Genomic DNA, 19,677 nt, shown 5'->3' with positions numbered 1-19,677 from the left:
GCCTTGATCTTGAACTTCCCAGCCTCCAGAATTGTGAGAAAATAAATTTTTCTTCTTTATAATTATAGTTTCTTGTAATTTATAATTACCCAGTCTGTAATATTTTGTTATAGCAGCATAAACAGACTGTGACAGTTAATACTGAGTGTCAACTTGATTGGCTTGAAGGATGTAAAGTATTGATCATAGGTGTGTCTGTGAGGGTGCTGCCAAAGGAGATTAACATTTGAGTCAGTGGGCTGGGAAAGGCAGACCCACCCTTAATCTAGGTGGGCACCATCTAATCAGCTGCCAGTACAGTTAGGATATAAAGCAGGCAGAAAAACATGAAAAGGCTAGACTGGCCTAGCCTCCCAGCCTACATCTTTCTCCTATGCTGGATGCTTTCTGCCCTTGAACATCAGACTCCAAGTTCTTCAGTTTTGGAACTCAAACTGGCTCTCCTTGTTCCTCAGCTTGCAGATGGCCTATTGTGGGACCTTGTGATCGTGTGAGTTAATACTTGATAAACTCCCTTTTATGTGTATCTATCCTATTAGTTCTGTCCCTCTAGAGAACCCTGACTAATACACATACTAAAACATCATCCCAGCTAGGTGAATATAAAAATAACAAGATAAAATGGGTGTCTTAGGAAGAATTGTGTTGACAGGGGATTTGAGATAGGAGATACTGCAGGAGAAAGGACTGGTTAGGCAACAACAGACATCCAAATTTGTTTAAGACAGTAATGTTAAAAAAAAAAAAAAAAAAAAACTTCAGCCAAATTAAATTTAAAGGAATTTGAGCAACGAACAATTCACGCATCAGGCAGCCTCCTGAGCCAGAGTAGGCTTTGAGACTCCAGCGCAGCCACATGGTGGAAGATGATTTAGGACAGAAGAAGGAAAGTGACATACAGAAAACGGAACTGAGGTACAGAAACAGCTGGATTGGTTACAGGTTGGGGTTTGCCTTATTTGAACAAGGTTCGAAGAACTGGCTACATTTGATTGGCCAAACTCAATGACTGACAGAAGTGTGGGCTATGGTCTGTTTACTCCTCCACTTATTATAGTTCACGGTGTACACAGAAACCTTTAGGCTGAACGTAAAATATGTCAGGAGGCTGCTTTAGGCTAAACTTGATTTAACAGTAACTAGGGATGAAGGTGAAAGAAAAAAAGGATTTTAAATAATTGTCTGGACATGGAAAATTATTGAGATGAAGGGACAAAGAAGACAATGAGGTTTCCAACCTGAATGACTCAACTTCAGGCGGGTGAGGGTGACCTAGTGTCAGCTAGGTGACTTAGTAAAAGGTAAAGCCCCAGATCTCAATAGTATAATTAGAGATTCACAGAATTTTAAAGCTGGAAAGGGCTCTAGAGATAATCTATTTTAGATCCTTTATAAGAGGACAACTAAAGCAAAAGAAAGGTCTGTGACTCAATCCAGGACAGTGAGCATTGAGCGGGGCTATAGTGTAGCAGCACCTACATCCTCTCCCACTGGGCCATCCTGCCTGTTTCCCCATCCTGACCATGTAGCTCTCTGGACAGTGGCTCTCAAGGTCTGAACCGAGGACCAGAGCCTGTCTACAGCCAAATCAGGCAAAATAAGGGGAACAGATAATTTTTCAAAAAGTTAATCATTTAAGGAATCAACCTTTACTCTGTAATCTAAGTTCCTAACTCAGTTTTTGTTTTGTTTTGTTTAATTTACGGATCTGAAAAACCCACAGGTCTGAGAGTCATTTCTCTGTAGGATAGCAAGTTATGTGTGCGCTCTCTTTCCCAAAGCACAACAGCAAGGGGTAAAGATGCAGCCACAAAAAGGATGACAACAGTGTTTTCCTGGCTCTGCCCCCATCCCCACTGCCAGGATTACAACCATCTTCCCTTTGTTGTAATTCTCTTGCGACAGGGGTGGGCAGGAGTCCCCGACAGAGGGGTGGGGGCGGGTGAGCGCCTCCCACCACCCAGAGCTCGGAATCACTGTCCCTCGGCCGTAGACCAAGGCTTGGTGGTGGTAGCGGAGGCGTGGACATCCATCCATTCTTTGATACAGCCCTGTGGGATTTCTTTACTCCCCAGTAAGGTACACTGCAAAAGCGGCTTCAAGTCCCCTCCCCAGCTAATTACCTTCGCGGAATGACGCCTCGGCCCCTCACAGAAGCAGACCCTGGTGGGCTGTCCCGTCCGGGCTCCAGAGAGGCTCCGCCGCACGCCGGGATCCAGGGCTGAGCTCTCCCAGGGGGAGGTAAAACCCGACAGGGGATAACGGGTCACAGCACCGTCCTGGCACTAAGTCACGGGACTTGGGCACGCTGAGTTAGCCGGCGGGAAGTCCTGTGGCGGCAATCACCAAAGGGCGAGCAAGGGCTGACCCATTTCCTCCAAAAATGAGCTAAAGGGAAAGCAGTGCCCCAGAGTCAAGGGATCGGGGCTGCTGCTCCTTCGACTAGCGGCGCGAACAAGTCATGCTACTTGGGCCTGTTTCCTCAACTGTAAAATGAGGGGTCTAGGATTCCCTCTGGGAATGTACGATTCTAAAATCGAACAGGGTTTGGTAGCACCGTCGGGGCGGAGCCCACGGGGCGCCGCGGGAATCCAACGACAGGACTCGCCACAGTGGGAGCTCTCTCCAGACCCTACTCTAGCCACGTCGCTGCGGGGTCAGAGGGCGGCGTGCGCGTCCCCGCCGGGCCTGCGTGCGCGTCCCCGCCCAGCTGTCGGCCGAAGCCGGGCCGGGTGGGCGGGGCGCAGCGGGGCGGGGCGCGCGAGGAGGGTGGCTGCCTCTGGAGCAGGCCGGGAGAAGAGAAAAGGCGGCGGCCCGGCTGGGGAAGAGGGGCGGAGGCGGCGGTTCGGACGGCTGTTTGGGGCACGGAGCGTCGCCTGGACAGAGCGGAGCAGCTGGGCACGGCGTCCAGGGCAGCTAGGGCCTGGGCCGCGGTTCGGCCGCGCCGGCCGGTGAGTGTCGGGAGGCCCGCAGGGGAGGCCGGCGCCGTCCGCGCTGCGGCGGGGACGAAGGCGGCGGCCGGGCAGTTTGAGGCCGCGGCCGGGACCGAGGCGCTGGCGCTGGCGGCCGTGGGGTTGACGGGCCCGCCCTGGAGCAGAGGAAAGGCGGCTGACCCCGGTCCATGCGCGTCCCGGGTCGGCCGTCCGGGCGCCCTGAGAGGGCGTCCGCGGCGCTCGTGTCCGCGCCGGGCCGCATGCCGGGCCAGCCGTTGAGGTCAGCAAATGGCGACTTAAGCCTCGAGGGCACCGACCTCCGTGTCCCCCCCAGTTTGTGTGTCTTTGTATTGGGAAGGGACGAAGGAGGAGTTAAACTTAGGGAACCCTAAGCTTCTCGTTCCGTCTGGTTTTTAGAAACTTGGGTTATTTGGGGACAAATGGGTTAAAGTAAGACTGGGGAGGCATCGTCCACTGTCTGCACGGGATGAGCAAAGTTGGTAACTTTGCCATTCATGGAAGTGAGAGGATCTTAGCCTTAGCCTCGGTCCTTATTAAAGGGGAACTTCCTTATTTTGCAGACCTGAGGTTATTTGTGTTGTTCCAAGACCTGCGCCTTGGAACTCCTTTGCTTGGAAGGGGTTTATAGAGCGCGTGCTGAATTCAAAGTAATCTGCCAGTATGTTTTTAACGGGTATATTTGGGAGTATAGAGGCAAAGAGGCAAAACAGTATGTGTTTACCAATGTCCTAGTACTCCATTTCCCTCTCCCTTTCTCTTGTTTTTCTTTTTGAGCCCTGTCGTAAGTCCCAGATAAAAGATGCTTGGGAACGAATTGACCTTTTATTCCATGATTACTTCGTTGACTCTGATCCAAGATGAAGTTATTTATGGGCATTCTGATATCGGTGTAGATTAATTTAAAACTCTTTTAATACAAAATCCCAAACTTTTTAAATTTTAATTTCCATTTGCTAAATTTCAATACTGTTTGTTCTTTAGAGACCTATGGAAATTATATTAACAGGTTTTGCATTTGCTCCTACTAAGGTTTTCCAAAGCAGTCCAATTGTTGACATGGCAAAAGGAAAAGAGTAGCATAAAATAAACCTTTAGGATTTTTCAGAGGGTTAGATTTCAATATGCGGTTTCCGCTGAATCACTCTTCTTCATGCTTAGTCACTGTTTCTCATCACAAAAGTTTAATTGGGGATAACATGGTGTTTTGCTAACTTTTTAAATTGCCAATTTGTTTTTACCTAGCACTTTAATGCCGTGACGTAACTTTTTTTTTTTTTTTTAATTCTGGAAATGGTGGAGTTTCGTGAATGCTGTAAGAGAACTGAAGTTTCAAATATAGGCAAACTTTAATGTATACCAAGTGTACTAGGTATTTAATTTCAATCCAGTATTTCTCCCTGTCTAGCATTGGGAGACTTCTTCTAAAAAGTGTCCTAATATATCATTAAAAAGCAATATTATATAAGTAATGCTAACGTGTATAGAGAGGTACTTTAAGGTCACCAAAATAGGCATTGGTTAATGCTTACTGTTTGATATAACATGTTTCTAAGATGTGAATATTTTAATGGATAAGCGCTATGCTATTCTGTATGATTTTGGATAAATATTTTAATTCAGTTCCTAAGACTGCTTATTTGATAAAAGGAGTTAGTACATATTATGGAATGTCATTGTATTTGTAGAATTTTTTGACATAAAACAATTGAGTCAAAGGCTGTATAAAATATAAATTAAATTCAAATTCAGTGTGATGAAATAGAGGAGATTGGCCTTAGACAAGTTGCTTCTATATTTTAGGTAGCTAGATGTTAGATACAGACAAGCGGATCAGTTAAAACCCAGTCTGTGAAAATCTTTTTTTTAAAGAATGGGTAATGTTATTACTAGGTAGTTCCTCATATGATTGCATTTAATTAATGATCTCATAAAAATAATTAAACGTAAAATTTTTGTGTATATAAGTGTGGCTGTTGTGCAAATCGAAGTACATCTGGTTTCTGAGAACTACATGTTTATATCCTATTGGACACACACATAATTGTAAACAATCTTTGTAAAGTTCTAGATTGTTTCCAGAGTAAAGTAATTGCCTCAAGGTCACTAAGCTGAGACTCTTTGGAAGCCCATTCCCTCATGTCATGTTACCTGTTTTAATAAACTGAGTTCTACCGTTTGGGTGGATTATTTTTATCTGAGTATCAACTCAAATAGGTTCTAGTCCGAGTATTAAATATTTATTAATACTATTTCAATTTCTCATGTAAGTCTGTGATTTCATTTACTTATTTAGTGGAGAACGTTGCAAGTAGTTAGATTTCGCTTTGGAATAAGGTACTCATGACCATGACTCTATTTAGAAATGAAAGATATATATTTTGATATATTTTATCTGGAACAATAAAACATGAAAAAGGTCCATATAATTAGGTCATCCATTTTATAAATAAAAAGAACGAAAGTTTAATAAAAGAATGTACACATTGTAATCCATTTAGCCATTTGGGACTGGAAGCTAGTGCTTTGAGTTGGGAATTTAAGGATAATGCCTTTTTGATTTTGTCTAACCACCGCCCCCCAACCCCACCTCTTTTTAAACAGTAAGATAAGATGCCTAACTAGGGTATAGATTTATTATGATTTTTAAAGCTGAGTGCACCTGATAAACAGATCAGTCAGCAGAGGTACTATGCACTAATATCTCTGGACTTTACAAGGGATGAGATGTGCACTGGAAGAGCTTATAACTGATTGCCAAATTTGAAATTTCATTTGTGGACTTAACTTGTAGAAATGGTTAATTAATTGAACAAATCTGTCTATAGTTTTATATCAGCCTTACATTGGAACAGCATATTACTGTTTTAAGTATATTTTATCTAATACCATGTTAATTGTAATACTAAGCTGTAGGCTGATAGCACTTCCTATTTTAAACTTATTTTTCTCACTCTCTACCCTATTCGGGCACCTTTGCATGTGCAGACCTTAATCCCTTCCTTTCTTTTTGAACCCAGTGCTTCTATATTCATTATTTTTTCCAGTAATTGATCTGCAGGGTTGATGAGGGAATTAAAATAGTGGAAAAATATAAGGTAAATGCTTCCTCCTGTGTTTCTCTTATAATTATTTAAAATTTTAAAACAGTGGAGGGTTGAAACTGACTTTCTTTGATTTGCTTTTTTTGATAGATGATTTGTCCTACTCCATATATAATGCCTGGAACATATTACTTATGTGCTCAACATGTGTTTGAGCACCATTGACTTTTTATGGCCAGTACAATGAAGTAATTTTGATTCAGTTTGATTGATGCCAGATCTGTAAGGTATTTTTATGTGGAATATGTAGTTTTCTGTGAAATGAAGAATCTCATTTGTCCATTTCATTATTTTCTTATATTATAATTCTTCGTGTATTTAACACAAATGAGTCTCTAATTGAGGCAGAATTTTGAATGTAGGGAACATAAGAATGAATGAGACAGAGATGATTCTGACTTTCATGGAGCTTATAGCTTTCCTGTGGAAATAGATATTATACAGAATGATGACTTACTTAGAGTTGTCACTAGTATTACCAAGGAAAAAGACAGTGTGTAATGAGTACACACAATATGGGATCCATTACCTTGTCTTTGGAGTATGTGGAAGAGTAACAGGTAAGCCAAGACTTAGGGTTGAGGCAGCAGGGGCGTGTGGGGAGGTAAAGGGATGTGTGTCTGTGTCTGTGTGTTAGAGGTAGAGGCAGACATTAGGAACAGCCTGGAGGCAGCAGGTTATTTTGAATACATTAGATGACTCTTATATTTTAAAATCATGCTAATTTGCACTTCTTTATATTTACTTACCTCCTTATGTATTTTAATGAATTTTTTAAAAATGCTTTTTTGAGGGCAATATATTTATGCCTTTAATGACAAGATCTCATTTCATTATATGGGAAAATGCCATGTCTTAGAACTATTTTAATGAATTGCTTGTCAGCCACAGAGTATGAGTTGGCAAATAACTTCTCTTAGAGAAAATTGAAAGAATTGAAAACATTTGATGATTTACTAATATTTTCTGGTCCAGCGAAACTTTTCCAACAATTCAAATATAAATTATTAGAGATGTTAGTTGTTTTCTACTGTGCCTACTGTGTCACTGTTAACTGATAAATAAGAGATTGATGTTTTTAAACCTGTTTTACAGGATTTACAAGCAATTGCAAAATACTTTATAAAGGCATGTTTAATTTGATAGTAGTGGTCTTGATTAGGAAGAGGATGAATCTAGGAGAGTTTTAAATTCTGAAGCTGAGGATTCTATTCCCAGAATACTCTGAGTATTGACTACTGTATTTTCTTAACTTTTTTCTTAATATAGTTAATAGGAAAATGGAATTGAAATTCACTCCTCATTTGTATGGCTATTTTAATAATTGTTAAATTTAGTAATATAATGTTGTTCCATACACTTATACTGAGCATTATCTATGTAAATTATTCTTCAAATAATTTAAAACATATATATTCAAAGCAGAGTAAAATGCTATTATAATTGGAAGGGACCAAAAGACTTTCTTGACCACAGGAGTGATTAAGTGTTGGGATAAACTACGAGCAAAGTTGTGTAATCTCCATTCTTCACATAACATCTTAACATTGGATCACCAGTTACAGAAGTGCTGCCTTATTTTTTTAAACTTTTATAAGTAAACATACCTGTTATTGTCCATGGATGTTGATCAGACGTGGAGCTAGAACATACAGTCCTAGCTCTGCCACTTACTAGGTAGATGACCTTGGGCAGATCACTTGCTCTTTCTGAACCTCAGTTTCCTCCAGGTTGTTATAAAGATGTGTAAAGAAGGATAAAATAGGTACATAATTACTGTTCTCTCTTCCTTCTAAGTCTACTTCAGAAAATAATAAATGTTATGAACTTGTTGCTATGGATGCTTTTTTTAAACCTTATTCAAAGGGGGATGGGTAGTGTAAAAGAGACTATTTGTTTGAAGCTTGACTACTTTCCTTCTACCTTTGAAAATTATTGCTGTTTTTGCTTTTAACTCAGACCCTGTTGCAAGCAGTTGCTATTTTAAGCACTTTTGAATTAAGTGATGTTTTTAAGATGTGTTTTGCCTGATGATGTCATGTGATGGTGTGTACAGTAACATAAAGTGTCCCTAAAAGTTCTGAGAGCACTGGTTACTTCTGGTGAAACTGCTTGTATTTTTAGGTTTCTCCCTTAGTAACAGTCAAGCTTGTAACCTTCAGCATGTGAGATCAACTCAGTCTAGTTCCTGCAAAATAAGAAAGCTACAGCTGTTTTCACAATCTAATCACTCAGTAAGATTTGTCGTAATTCTTAATAAAGTTTTTCTTTAAATGTCTGGTTAATTTACAAATGTTTGTCATTAGTCTTTTATTTCTATATGACTATTTTAGTATGTCTATTTATATATTTCTATACTTATGTCTAAAATTCATGAAGATAAACATTTAAAAGTATTCAACTCATAATTTGTAGTTTTTAACACAATTAAAAAATATAGGTTTGGCATTGAATATGTACCTTGTCTTTTCTTTGACATCATTGAACACCATAATATCAACTCGGAACTTTTCTACTGAGTCAAGAAAAGCTCTGTTGATGATGATTCAGGTACACTTTTGTTATTTTGGTTTGAGAAAACTCATACCTCAACTGGAGAAAAAGATAATAGCAATTAAGGAGTGATTAATTAGTTACCTGGAGCCAAGATAGATTTTATGGAAAAATACGTCAGAGAGTTAACAATCTCTTACGCACTGAGGTGAAGGAAACAGGATAAGAATCACCTTCCTATCCAGAAAATTCTTGTCTACTACAATGTAATTTAATTTTGGAAATGTTGAACTGAGTTGCCTGTGCCATATACAAGTAGAAGTATATCATAAGTAATCCATTGTAGAGAGTGAAGAGGAGTTTGAAAGAGGAATCTGGGCAGGATGTATAGACGGATTTTCAGCTTATGTATGGTAATTGAAACTTTTGGAGAAAATGAGAGCACCCAGGGAGAATGTACAGAATAAGCAAAAAATGACACAAGCCCTGAAGAAATGCAATATTTAAGTAATTATTATTGAGTAATAGTTAAGAAGACTAAGGGTAGGAGAAAGACTGGAGTGACATCATGAAAAGTAAGAGGATGTAATAGTCCTAAAATAAGGGATTAGTCATCATCACGATACCATGGCCAAGGAAGATGGGGTCTGGAAAAATATGCTCTCCAGATTTAGTATTGAGGTTCTCAGCAGAGCAGTTTTAATAGGGGTAGTAAAAATAGGGCCAGAATAGAGAGTTAAAGAATATATAGGAAATTAGAAGTTTTTTGGTTTTCAGTTTTTCTTTTGAAAGCTTGACCGGATAAGAAAAAAAAAAATGGTGGTAAAGGGGGGATATTATGTTATTATTTCAATTATTATTATTATTTTTTGAGACAGAGTCTCACTCTGTCACCCAGGCTGGAATACAGGGGTGCGCAGTCATGGCTTACTGCAGCCTCAATCTCCTGGGCTCATTTGAGCCTCCTGCCTTGGCCTCCCAAGTAGTTGGGACTACAGGTGCATGTCACTATGCCTGGCTAATTTTTTTGTTTTTGTTTTGTAGAGACAGGGTCTTGCTATGTTGTCCAGGCTGGTCTTGAACTCCAGGCCTCAAATGACCCTCCTATCTTGGCCTCCCAAAGTGCTGGGATTACAGGTTTGAGCCACCGTGACTATTATTTTAGTTTTTAAAGGTTAAATAATCTTTTAAAGTTTTTATTGCTAATAGGAAACACACCAGTAAAGAAGTTGATTATACTAAAAATACATTGAATGGGCTCAATAATTATAATTATGTCAATATATTATGGTTAGACTTTTATTTTTCATATAAAACTTTTCTTTATAAAAGTTATGATGGAAATTTTAAAGCAGGGAAGACCATTAGACATCTATAATCCATTCATGTTATTTTATAGAACTATTTCTCTGCTTAAAATTCTCAGTGACTTCCAGTTGTAAAAGTGTGAACTCTTTGGAGCAGCATAAAGCACTCATGATTTGCCTTATTCCTTTCTGGCCTCATCTCTTACAGATACCTGGCATTTTCCCCTGTGATCTAGCAATACTAGGGAACTTGAGGTTTTGCTAATTCATGCTTTTCTGTATTTGCATATGCTATTACTTCTGCATTGAATGCCTCTCTTTCTTACCAGTTTACCGTCCCATACTTAAGACTTCTCTTTCAAGACTACTGTGATTTATTCTCTAATCCCTACTCATATTGATTATTATCTTCTCTATTGGTACCGTTTTACTTCTGTCAAATTGACCACATAAAAACGAGATACACTTTTTACTGTCTTTGACATCCTGCTGTAGCTTTTTGAGAGGAGGCACTGTGACTTGCTAATCTTTATATTGCCACACCAAACACAGTGCATGGTCCATGATAGTTAAACAATAAATAGGCATTTAATGAATGAATGTGGCCCTCAAAAGTAAGTGATTTGCCCACAGCCACAGAGCTTGAGCTTGAACTTTTATTTTCTGGATAAATTCCTTGTATGTTCTAATTAAGACTTACTTAATTTGTTGCAGAATTTATTAAGGCATATATAGAAGGAGAGATCAATAGATGAAATCTTAAATGAATTCATTTAGAAGGAATAAAAAAAGACTTCTAAGAAAGTTTTAAATATATTCATGAAATTCATATTGTTCTTTTAGTAATACAAGATCTCTGAAATGTGGGGTACAATCAAAATCAGTTTAGTTGAAATTAGAAAGGTAAAAGTGAAAAACACTCTGAAATCTAAAATACACATTAACTTGTTTTTAACATTATATAATACACAGTATTAGAATTTAAATAGTATATTTTGAAACTTTTGCCCTTTTAGGCATATTGTTATATAGTATATAAAAATGAGCCCTTATGACATTCCACAGTATTGAATTGTTACTAGAATGTAAGTGCTTACATCCTTTCAAGACATTGATTATATGTAAAATTAACTGGTTAAGTATGTTTATTTTATATATGTCATCCTAAAATAAACCAAGATATTAGATACATTAGTGATTTAATTATTAAACAATTTTGAAAAATCAACCATTTTTTGGCTAATTTCTTATCTTTTTCCATTTCATCAACCAGAGCTGGACTGGCCATTATGGAGGAGGAGCTGCAGCATTCCCATTGTGTGAATTGTGTCAGTAGACGGTGCATGACCAGGCCAGAGCCAGGGATTTCCTGTGATTTGATTGGTTGTCCATTGGTTTGTGGTGCAGTTTTCCATTCTTGTAAAGCTGATGAACATCGACTTTTATGTCCATTTGAACGAGTGCCTTGCTTAAATAGTGACTTTGGATGTCCATTTACCATGGCCCGAAATAAAGTTGCTGAACATCTAGAAATGTGTCCTGCAAGTGTGGTGTGCTGTACTATGGAATGGAATCGATGGCCAGTTAGTTATGCAGACCGGAAATCATATGAAAATCTAAGCAGAGATGTCGATGAAGTGGCACAATTGGATATGGCCTTGGCTCTTCAAGACCAAAGGATGCTCTTAGAATCCCTCAAAGTAGCCACCATGATGTCAAAAGCAACTGATAAAGTATCCAAACCTAGAGAACAAATCTCAGTTAAATCAAGTGTCCCAGAAATACCACATGCTAATGGTTTGGTGTCTGTTGATGAAGAATCTTATGGTGCACTTTATCAAGCTACTGTAGAAACAACCAGAAGTTTGGCTGCTGCTTTGGATATCCTGAATACTGCTACAAGAGACATTGGCATGTTAAATACAAGTGTCCCAAATGACATGGATGAACAGCAAGATGCGAGAGAAAGCTTAGAGGATCAAAACTTGAAAGACCAAGATCATCTTTATGAGGAGGAAATAGGAGCAGTAGGTGGAATTGACTACAATGACACAAATCAGAATGCCCAGTCTGAACAAAATGGTTCAAGTGATTTATTATGTGACTTGAATACAAGTTCTTATGACACTTCTGCTCTTTGTAATGGCTTTCCTTTGGAAAATATATGTACCCAGGTCATAGACCAGAATCAGAATTTACATGGTGATTCAAAACAAAGTAACTTAACAAATGGAGACTGTGTGGCATCATCAGATGGCACTTCAAAACCTTCCAGCTCACTTGCGGTGGCAGCACAACTTAGGGAAATAATACCATCCAGTGCTTTGCCTAATGGCACAGTTCAGCATATCCTCATGCCAGATGATGAGGGTGAAGGTGAATTGTGTTGGAAAAAAGTAGACTTAGGGGACGTGAAGAATGTGGATGTCTTATCTTTCAGTCATGCTCCTTCATTCAATTTTCTTTCTAATTCATGTTGGTCTAAACCAAAGGAAGATAAAGCAGTAGATACATCAGATTTGGAAGTTGCAGAAGATCCTATGGGCCTCCAAGGAATAGATCTGATCACAGCAGCATTGCTTTTTTGTCTAGGAGATTCTCCAGGAGGGAGGGGTATATCTGATAGCCGCATGGCTGATATTTATCACATTGACGTTGGGACTCAGACTTTTTCACTTCCATCTGCAATATTAGCTACAAGTACAATGGTTGGGGAGATAGCTTCAGCTTCAGCTTGTGATCATGCCAACCCACAGCTTTCAAATCCAAGTCCGTTTCAGACACTTGGGCTGGATTTAGTATTGGAATGTGTCGCTAGGTACCAACCCAAGCAGCGTTCAATGTTTACCTTTGTGTGTGGACAGTTATTTAGAAGGAAAGAATTTTCTTCCCACTTTAAGAATGTGCATGGTGACATTCATGCTGGACTCAATGGCTGGATGGAACAGAGGTGCCCTTTAGCTTACTATGGTTGTACCTATTCTCAGCGTAGATTTTGTCCATCAATACAAGGAGCAAAGATTATACATGACCGCCATTTGAGGTCATTTGGAGTTCAGCCATGTGTATCTACAGTATTAGTGGAGCCTGCTAGAAACTGTGTGTTGGGATTACATAATGACCATCTAAGTAGTCTTCCTTTTGAGGTCCTGCAGCATATTGCAGGCTTTCTCGATGGCTTCAGCTTATGCCAGCTCTCATGTGTATCCAAGTTAATGAGGGATGTGTGTGGCAGCCTGCTTCAGTCTCGTGGCATGGTCATACTGCAGTGGGGGAAAAGGAAGTATCCAGAAGGAAATTCATCATGGCAGATAAAAGAAAAGGTTAGTGTAATCTTTACAACCTCTTATTTGACATAAAGAGGACTTTAATAATACTGCTGAATTAATACAATTAATATCTTGTTGAGAAATTGACCATTCCCTAAAACTTACTAAATCAGTGTGATGACAGACTTTTTCTTAATGGTAATTAATAATGAACTAGGATAGTTAGAATTGTTTGCCATAATTATAGGTTTACTACTGATTTCCTAGAACTAGATTATAATCTAATATGGCAGAGACCACTTATGTTTCTCAATTTTTCTATAACAACTCTCTTTGTTTGGGTCCATGTTACCATCTTCTAATTTGGACTCCATCTGAAAAATGTGCACCATAAGATAATGGAGGAAGCAAGAAGAGGGTTTTTTTCCTGCTTGTAATTGTCTCTCCATTTTATGGCAATTTTGTTCCTATGATTTGGTTGTTTCAGGTATAACCTAAATAGCAAGAGATGAGAATAAGTTACAACTACTACTGTGGTCATATATTAAAGTGACCAGAGGAGTATATGATATGGGGAATAAGGAACATAAATGGATGAATGAGGAGATGCTTTAGGCCTCTGTGAGAACAGAGTAGGGCAGTAGGATTTGATATTTTGGGTGGGGACTCTGGGTTTAGTAGAGTCCAAAGGAGTGATGCATATTGTGTTGGAAACTTGAGCTGGAGATAGAGGCAGACCTAAGCAAATCCAAGCTACACCATTTTCCTTCTGTGATACCCTACTTTTGCTCAGCTTCTATTTGGCACTACTCAGTAGGAACTGGAAGGCATTACAGATATCTTTGATTGAAGGTTTTTTTTATTTTTGAACACTTATAATATGAAACTTTTACATTTTCTAAAGTGGAAACAATTGTGATAAACTTTACATTTAGTTGCACAGCATTCAAACTCTGGTTACTTTATTCGTAGCACCTTTAGGTTTTCTTTCATTCATTGCACTGATTTTTCAGAATACTACATCCACTTGGTTTCCCTGAGGCCTTGACCAATAAATGATCACACAAATTGTTTCATGATTTTTTTTTCCAAAAGGGAATTTCTGATGGCAGAAAGTTGCTACTGCTTGTGTTTGTGTGTATTTTTGTTTTCCATATGATTTTGTATCTTTTCGTCCCTTTGGGATGGGACAGTCTTAGTATGGCCTCTTTTTATCTTTGCCTACTAGTATTGACATATGGAGTGAAATTTTTGGGGGGATTCTATAATCATTCCTGCAGAAAATCCCACCTACTCTTCAAATTTAACTCACCATCATTTATATAGATTACTCACACATCTGTATCCTAGCCATTTGCTCCACTGAACTCCCAACCACTATATACAAGCATCTACTGGACATTTCCACTTGATTACCCTATAGCTTTCTCAAACTCAACATATCCAACCTACTCCAGTCCTCCCCCTCTTAGTCTGAGAAAGTGGCACCATCATCACCAAGTTTCCTAAACCAGGAATTTAGGAGTTATGTTGGCTGCTTTTTCTCCCCCCTTTATTTTTATTCAGATAATCATGAAGTCCTGAAACCTCTCAGGTTTGCTTTTCTGTTTCCACTGCCATTTCCCAAGTTCAGTCCCAACTGTAGTTGTCTCCTGGACTACAACAACAGCTTCCTTCTAACTGGGTTCCTACTTCCATTTGGGCCCTTCTCCAATATATTCTCTACACAAGAGCTAATGTGATATATATTTTCTTAAATACAATTCTTACACTGTCACCACAGTGCTTAAAAACTTCCTTAATATTTGTTCATCACCCCTGGATAGAGCCCAGCTCCTTAATAAAACATTTGAGACTTTTCATAATCTCATCTTTATCTTTTCACTTTCCTCCTATCATTTTATACTGTACCCGCATTGATTTACTTACAGTTCCCTGATGTTTTTTCTTGCGTTAAGTCTTTAAAATATGCCATCCCTAATTCTCACACTTGAGCACCTGCAATATGCTACTCAGTGTGCATTAGTACTTTGCTTGTATTAACTTACATAATCCACTGTACCCATTTTACAGACAAAGAAACAGAGGTTAAGTAAGCTGGCCAACTAATTTGACTTAGGAAGCCGGTTTCTCGATCTTGTGATCTTCATCTTTCTTGCTATGTCCCGCTTACTCTTCAGGTTTTACGTCTTGAAGATAGCTTCTTGGGACCCATAACCTGACAAGTTGTTGCACTGCTTTGTGTTCCTGTGGTGATAAACCTCTACTAAAGCACTCACTGAACTCTTTTGAAATTGATTGATGAATTTTCAGTTTCAGTCACTAGACTGTAAATTCCTTGAGAAGTGGGACTCTCAGGGAACCAAAATACTGCCTTGCATAGTACCTACTATGTAGTAGGCACTGAGTAAATACTTGATGCATACTTGAATGAAAGATGGATCCATTACTAAGAAACCTTGTCATCAGCAGGTGGGAGTCATACATTTTCTTTTGCCTGCTTTTCCTGAGTTTGTTTCACCAGACTCTCAGTTGTATGGAAGTAGAGAGACTGCCTGTCTCCATTGAATCTTTCAGCTAATTCACCTGCCCAAGCTTAAAGAAAACTCCTAATTCCTTTTGTAGCTTTGTGAGCATGGGGAATGGTAAGGGAGGCTAGTGACATCTATACTATCACTAGGCCTTCACTGACTCCTGGGAAATCACTCCATAAAGGGTAATTGATCATAATCCTAAGGAGTACGGGGGTACCGTTGTGCTGAACAATGGGGACTTTCTATTGCTAGTTGACAAATAATTGTTTTCCCACATCTAGCCACCCTGAGAAGACATTACCATGCTTTCCTGAGAAGCAATAAATGCTGAGGGTTTTTCTTAAATCTGCCACTTTCTAAAGCAGGGGTGTCCAATCTCTTGGCTTCCCTGGGCCACATTGGTAGAAAAAGAATTGTCTTGGGCCACACATAAAATACACTAACGATAACTGATGAGCTAAAAAAAAAACACATACACACACACACACAAAATCTCATAACGTTTTAAGAAAGTTGACGAATTTGTGTTGGACTGCATTCAAAGCCGTCCTGGGCCACATGCTGCCTACAGGCCCCAGGTTAGACAAGCTTGTTCTAAAGCATCTGCAGTTCAACGTGTGTAAATTGTTCCCTAATTAGACATTTGCCTGTTGATAAACTTAGCAGGCATGGCTAGGCCTGTCCTACCCCATTCATGCTTGTTATCTAGGTCTGTCCTGCTCTGCATTCATGCTTGTTACTTATGTTCAGGTAGCTTTATGTTTCATTTGTAAAGATGAGGGGCTTGGGGCACAGTCTTTTGCTGGACTAATAATTTGACAGTGCTTCAGGGCCTAGAGCAGTTGGGTGGACAAAAGGGGAAGTAGCTAATATTTTTACCTACAGACATGAATAGGGATGGCAGGTGAGTATTTTGCCTAGAAACATGTTTTACAATGATATGGACTAAAATAGGATCCACTTTACAAATATTATTTTTATATAAAATTTCAGAGCCATTTTGAACAAATTGAAGTACTTGAATATCACTAAGTACCTTTAGTACTTGTGAACAGCAGAAAAATAAGCTTACCTTGGCACACAATATTCTAGGGTATTTTTTAGTACTGATATTATAAATAGGAATGGGAGAGAAAAACTTGGAGAAAAAAAATAACACTTGCATTGTCAGTATCTCCAGAGTGTGATTAGTTCTAGATAGCCGATCGGAGAGTATGAAAGAATAGTGTGTAGTATATAATATTTTAGGAAATGGCTCTGAATTTGTGCAGTTTTGAGTTTTTAAAAATCATTTAGTAAGCCAGATTGGGTGTGATTTTTAATACTGAGTTTTGTCTTTTATTGTTTTTAGGTTTATTGAAGTCATAATGTCATAGAAGTGATTTACCTTGTAAATATTTGACAGATATATTTGTGTCGAAAAGGATTTACCAATTTTTAATTTTATAGCTATTTGAAACTTTATATTGGATGCTTCTATAATAGCAGAAATGTATGCAGTAGGAGCAAAAAGTGTGTTTTGATTCTCTACAAATTGACTTGTTTAAATCTAAAGTAGAATTTTCTTGTAGGTATGGCGATTTAGTACTGCATTTTGTTCTGTTAATGAATGGAAATTTGCTGACATCCTAAGCATGGCAGACCACTTGAAGAAATGCAGTTACAATGTTGTCGAGAAACGAGAGGAAGCAATCCCTTTGCCATGTATGTGTGTGACACGAGAACTCACTAAAGAAGGACGTTCACTACGCTCAGTTTTAAAACCTGTACTTTAAAAGTTGTAATATTACTTGCACATATATGCAAGCACCTAGTATAATTTCTTTGTAATATGTGAAACTTTATTAATGTATTAAATATTACAACTAGCTAAATTTATTGTCACTGTGTATATAATGTTTTGAAGTGACATCTATTTTTATAACGTACTGTTTAGTTGGAAAAAGTTGCCTTAATGTTTGAAATGTGTGAAATTTTTGGAACTTGCTGGACAGGGTGATTTAATTTTTAGCTACATAATTTTAAGAATTAGTATTTTCAGTGGTGTGCATATTTTGGTTCTTAAATTTTTGCTTCTTAAACTAAAAAAATCCTGACCAATTTATTTGTTGTTTTCTGTGGGTTGCAACCCATGCAATCAAAAAGCAAAATTTTGATTCAGATTTTTTACAGCATAGGTTTTTCATATAAAAATATTCTGAATTTGTTAAGCACTGCCATAATATCATTATAATGTTTTTGTCTTTTAGTGCTTCCCTATACAATTGTTAATGCACAAATGATCTCTAATATATACTTACATACGTAAAATCATAAAGTTTGGTAATGCAGTTTATCATGTTTTAAAAATAATCCACAAAGATGTTTTTATCTCATATACTTACAACTCAACACACAGAGTGACTATGTGCAGCTTTCTTTTTTGTTAGATGCCACATCCGAAGACTCATCGCAATGTGTTATATGACAGGACAAAGCAAAAACAAACAAAAAGCAAGCCTGTGAATATAATTTAATTTGAAACTGCTCCTGGTATTATATATTTGCTAGTTATCTAATGTTTTAAAAGAAAATATACCTCATTTTAAGTTTGAATTGGGCGTATTGTGTAAATTTCAAATATTCAGAATGCAAAGGGCTTGACTATTAAATGTTTGCCTTTTGATGTTTATAAACATTACAACTATGTTGTTTTAAGACATTTAAAAACGTGAAATTTGTTATCTTTGTAAAATGACAATCATGTAGAAACCTGTCTTGGTTGACAATCTCTTTGAAACATTTCCAAGTTAATTTCCCATAGGCTTCACCACCAAGAAAGTAAGAATTGCATCTTTGCATAATGATCAAGGTATAATGAAAAAAATACCTATTCTTGAAGTAGTTTATTATAGTTTTCAAATTGATTTATACCATTATTAACCTGATGTGGTCTGCTTAAAAAATGAATATATCAGTATTTAGAAATAAATTGCAAAGGTGGGGATATATACTTAAATAATTTGTCTTAAGTAAATTAGCATTTGGTAGTCTGAAATGGTGACAGATTACTTGTTAAAATTGTGAAAACTCTGTTGTGTCCTCTCTTCCTACATTTGTCCCTGAGAGTACTCCACGATTACTAGGTTCTTGATTCCCTTATATGGCAATCAGGCAGAGGCGTTCCTTGGGCATTAGAGAGTTCTGAAGCTTAAGATTTGTTTTGGTTGGATCAAGTCCTTAGTACAGTTGAAAAACAGAGCATTAAAGACTAATCAATTGTTTTGCCTCACCAGTCATTTAAAATAGTAGAATACTTATTTCTCAGTGCTTAAAATTCCTTTTTCAACTGTGAGATTGAATAAACAGTCTCTATTTCTGTGGAAAAAACAGAAAAAAGATATTAGATACCATAAAATGTAACTCTGCCTTTTAAAGTTTTGCTGAAGAATGTGTCTGTGGTTAGGATAGCACAAGCATTAACTTTTGTTTTATAGTTATACTTTTTAAAATTCATTGTTTTTAAATTTAGACTTCTTATTTCCACACTGGATTATGAGATACTTAACAATTTTTCCACCTTATATTTCTTTTACACATTTTGCTGTTCTCTTTTTTGTTATTGTTATGCCACCATACCATTTTGTTAAAATGTTTTCTTTGTGAAACATTTGTTCAAGTTCTAATAAAATTAATGTTTTCCCTTAACATGGCTCAATAACTTAAAAACGTTCATTTAAATAAAATTTTAATACTTGTTTGACAAATTCCAACACAATCATATTGTTTCTGTAATGTGGATTTTCTGCATGTTATGATAGTTGTTGATTATCATCATTACTCACCCATGTTTTACTAGTGAACCTTAATTTTTTTAAAATTTGAGACACGCATTAGTTAGCTTTCTCTGATCCTTCAGTGTCTCGAAAGTAATACCACCTAGGTGCACTGAAAGGCGGAAGAGTTTCTAGCATGGTTATAGCTCTAAAAGTTGTCATGGAAACCATCTGTCTCTCCTCTTAAGTATGAAAAGGTTTTTA

At 37.8% G+C, this 19,677-nt stretch overlaps 1 protein-coding gene and 1 long non-coding RNA gene across 2 annotated transcripts in view; one reads left to right on the top strand and one right to left on the bottom strand.

Annotated features, from left to right (window-relative positions):
• Window positions 1-2,694, bottom strand: part of LOC129144335 (uncharacterized) — a 58,511-nt gene extending 55,817 nt beyond the window's left edge. The window contains exon 1 of the long non-coding RNA XR_008548682.2: window positions 2,124-2,694. This is a non-coding gene — a long non-coding RNA (uncharacterized LOC129144335). The remainder of the gene's footprint in view (window positions 1-2,123) is intronic.
• Window positions 2,695-2,699: 5 nt separating this feature from the next.
• FBXO30 (F-box protein 30) lies at window positions 2,700-19,415 on the top strand. Its single transcript, XM_518784.8, has 3 exons — window positions 2,700-2,951; window positions 11,129-13,178; window positions 17,230-19,415. Exons 2-3 carry the CDS (start codon window positions 11,145-11,147, stop codon window positions 17,431-17,433), a joined length of 2,238 nt encoding a protein of 745 aa, XP_518784.3. The 5' UTR covers window positions 2,700-2,951; window positions 11,129-11,144; the 3' UTR covers window positions 17,434-19,415.
• The last annotated feature ends 262 nt before the right edge of the window (window positions 19,416-19,677 follow it).

The sequence above is a fragment of the Pan troglodytes genome, chromosome 5, assembly GCF_028858775.2.
Source record: "Pan troglodytes isolate AG18354 chromosome 5, NHGRI_mPanTro3-v2.0_pri, whole genome shotgun sequence".
In the NCBI taxonomy this organism is placed as follows: domain Eukaryota; kingdom Metazoa; phylum Chordata; class Mammalia; order Primates; family Hominidae; genus Pan; species Pan troglodytes.
Note: the sequence above shows the minus strand (reverse complement) of the source record. Positions and strands in the feature narration are given on the sequence as shown.

Coding starts and splice junctions, on each gene's coding strand:
- FBXO30 (XM_518784.8), top strand. CDS start 11,145: ATGGAGGAGGAGCTGCAGCATTCCCATTGTGTGAATTGTGTCAGTAGA. Junction 13,179..17,229: donor CATGGCAGATAAAAGAAAAG/GTTAGTGTAATC, acceptor ATTTTCTTGTAG/GTATGGCGATTTAGTACTGC.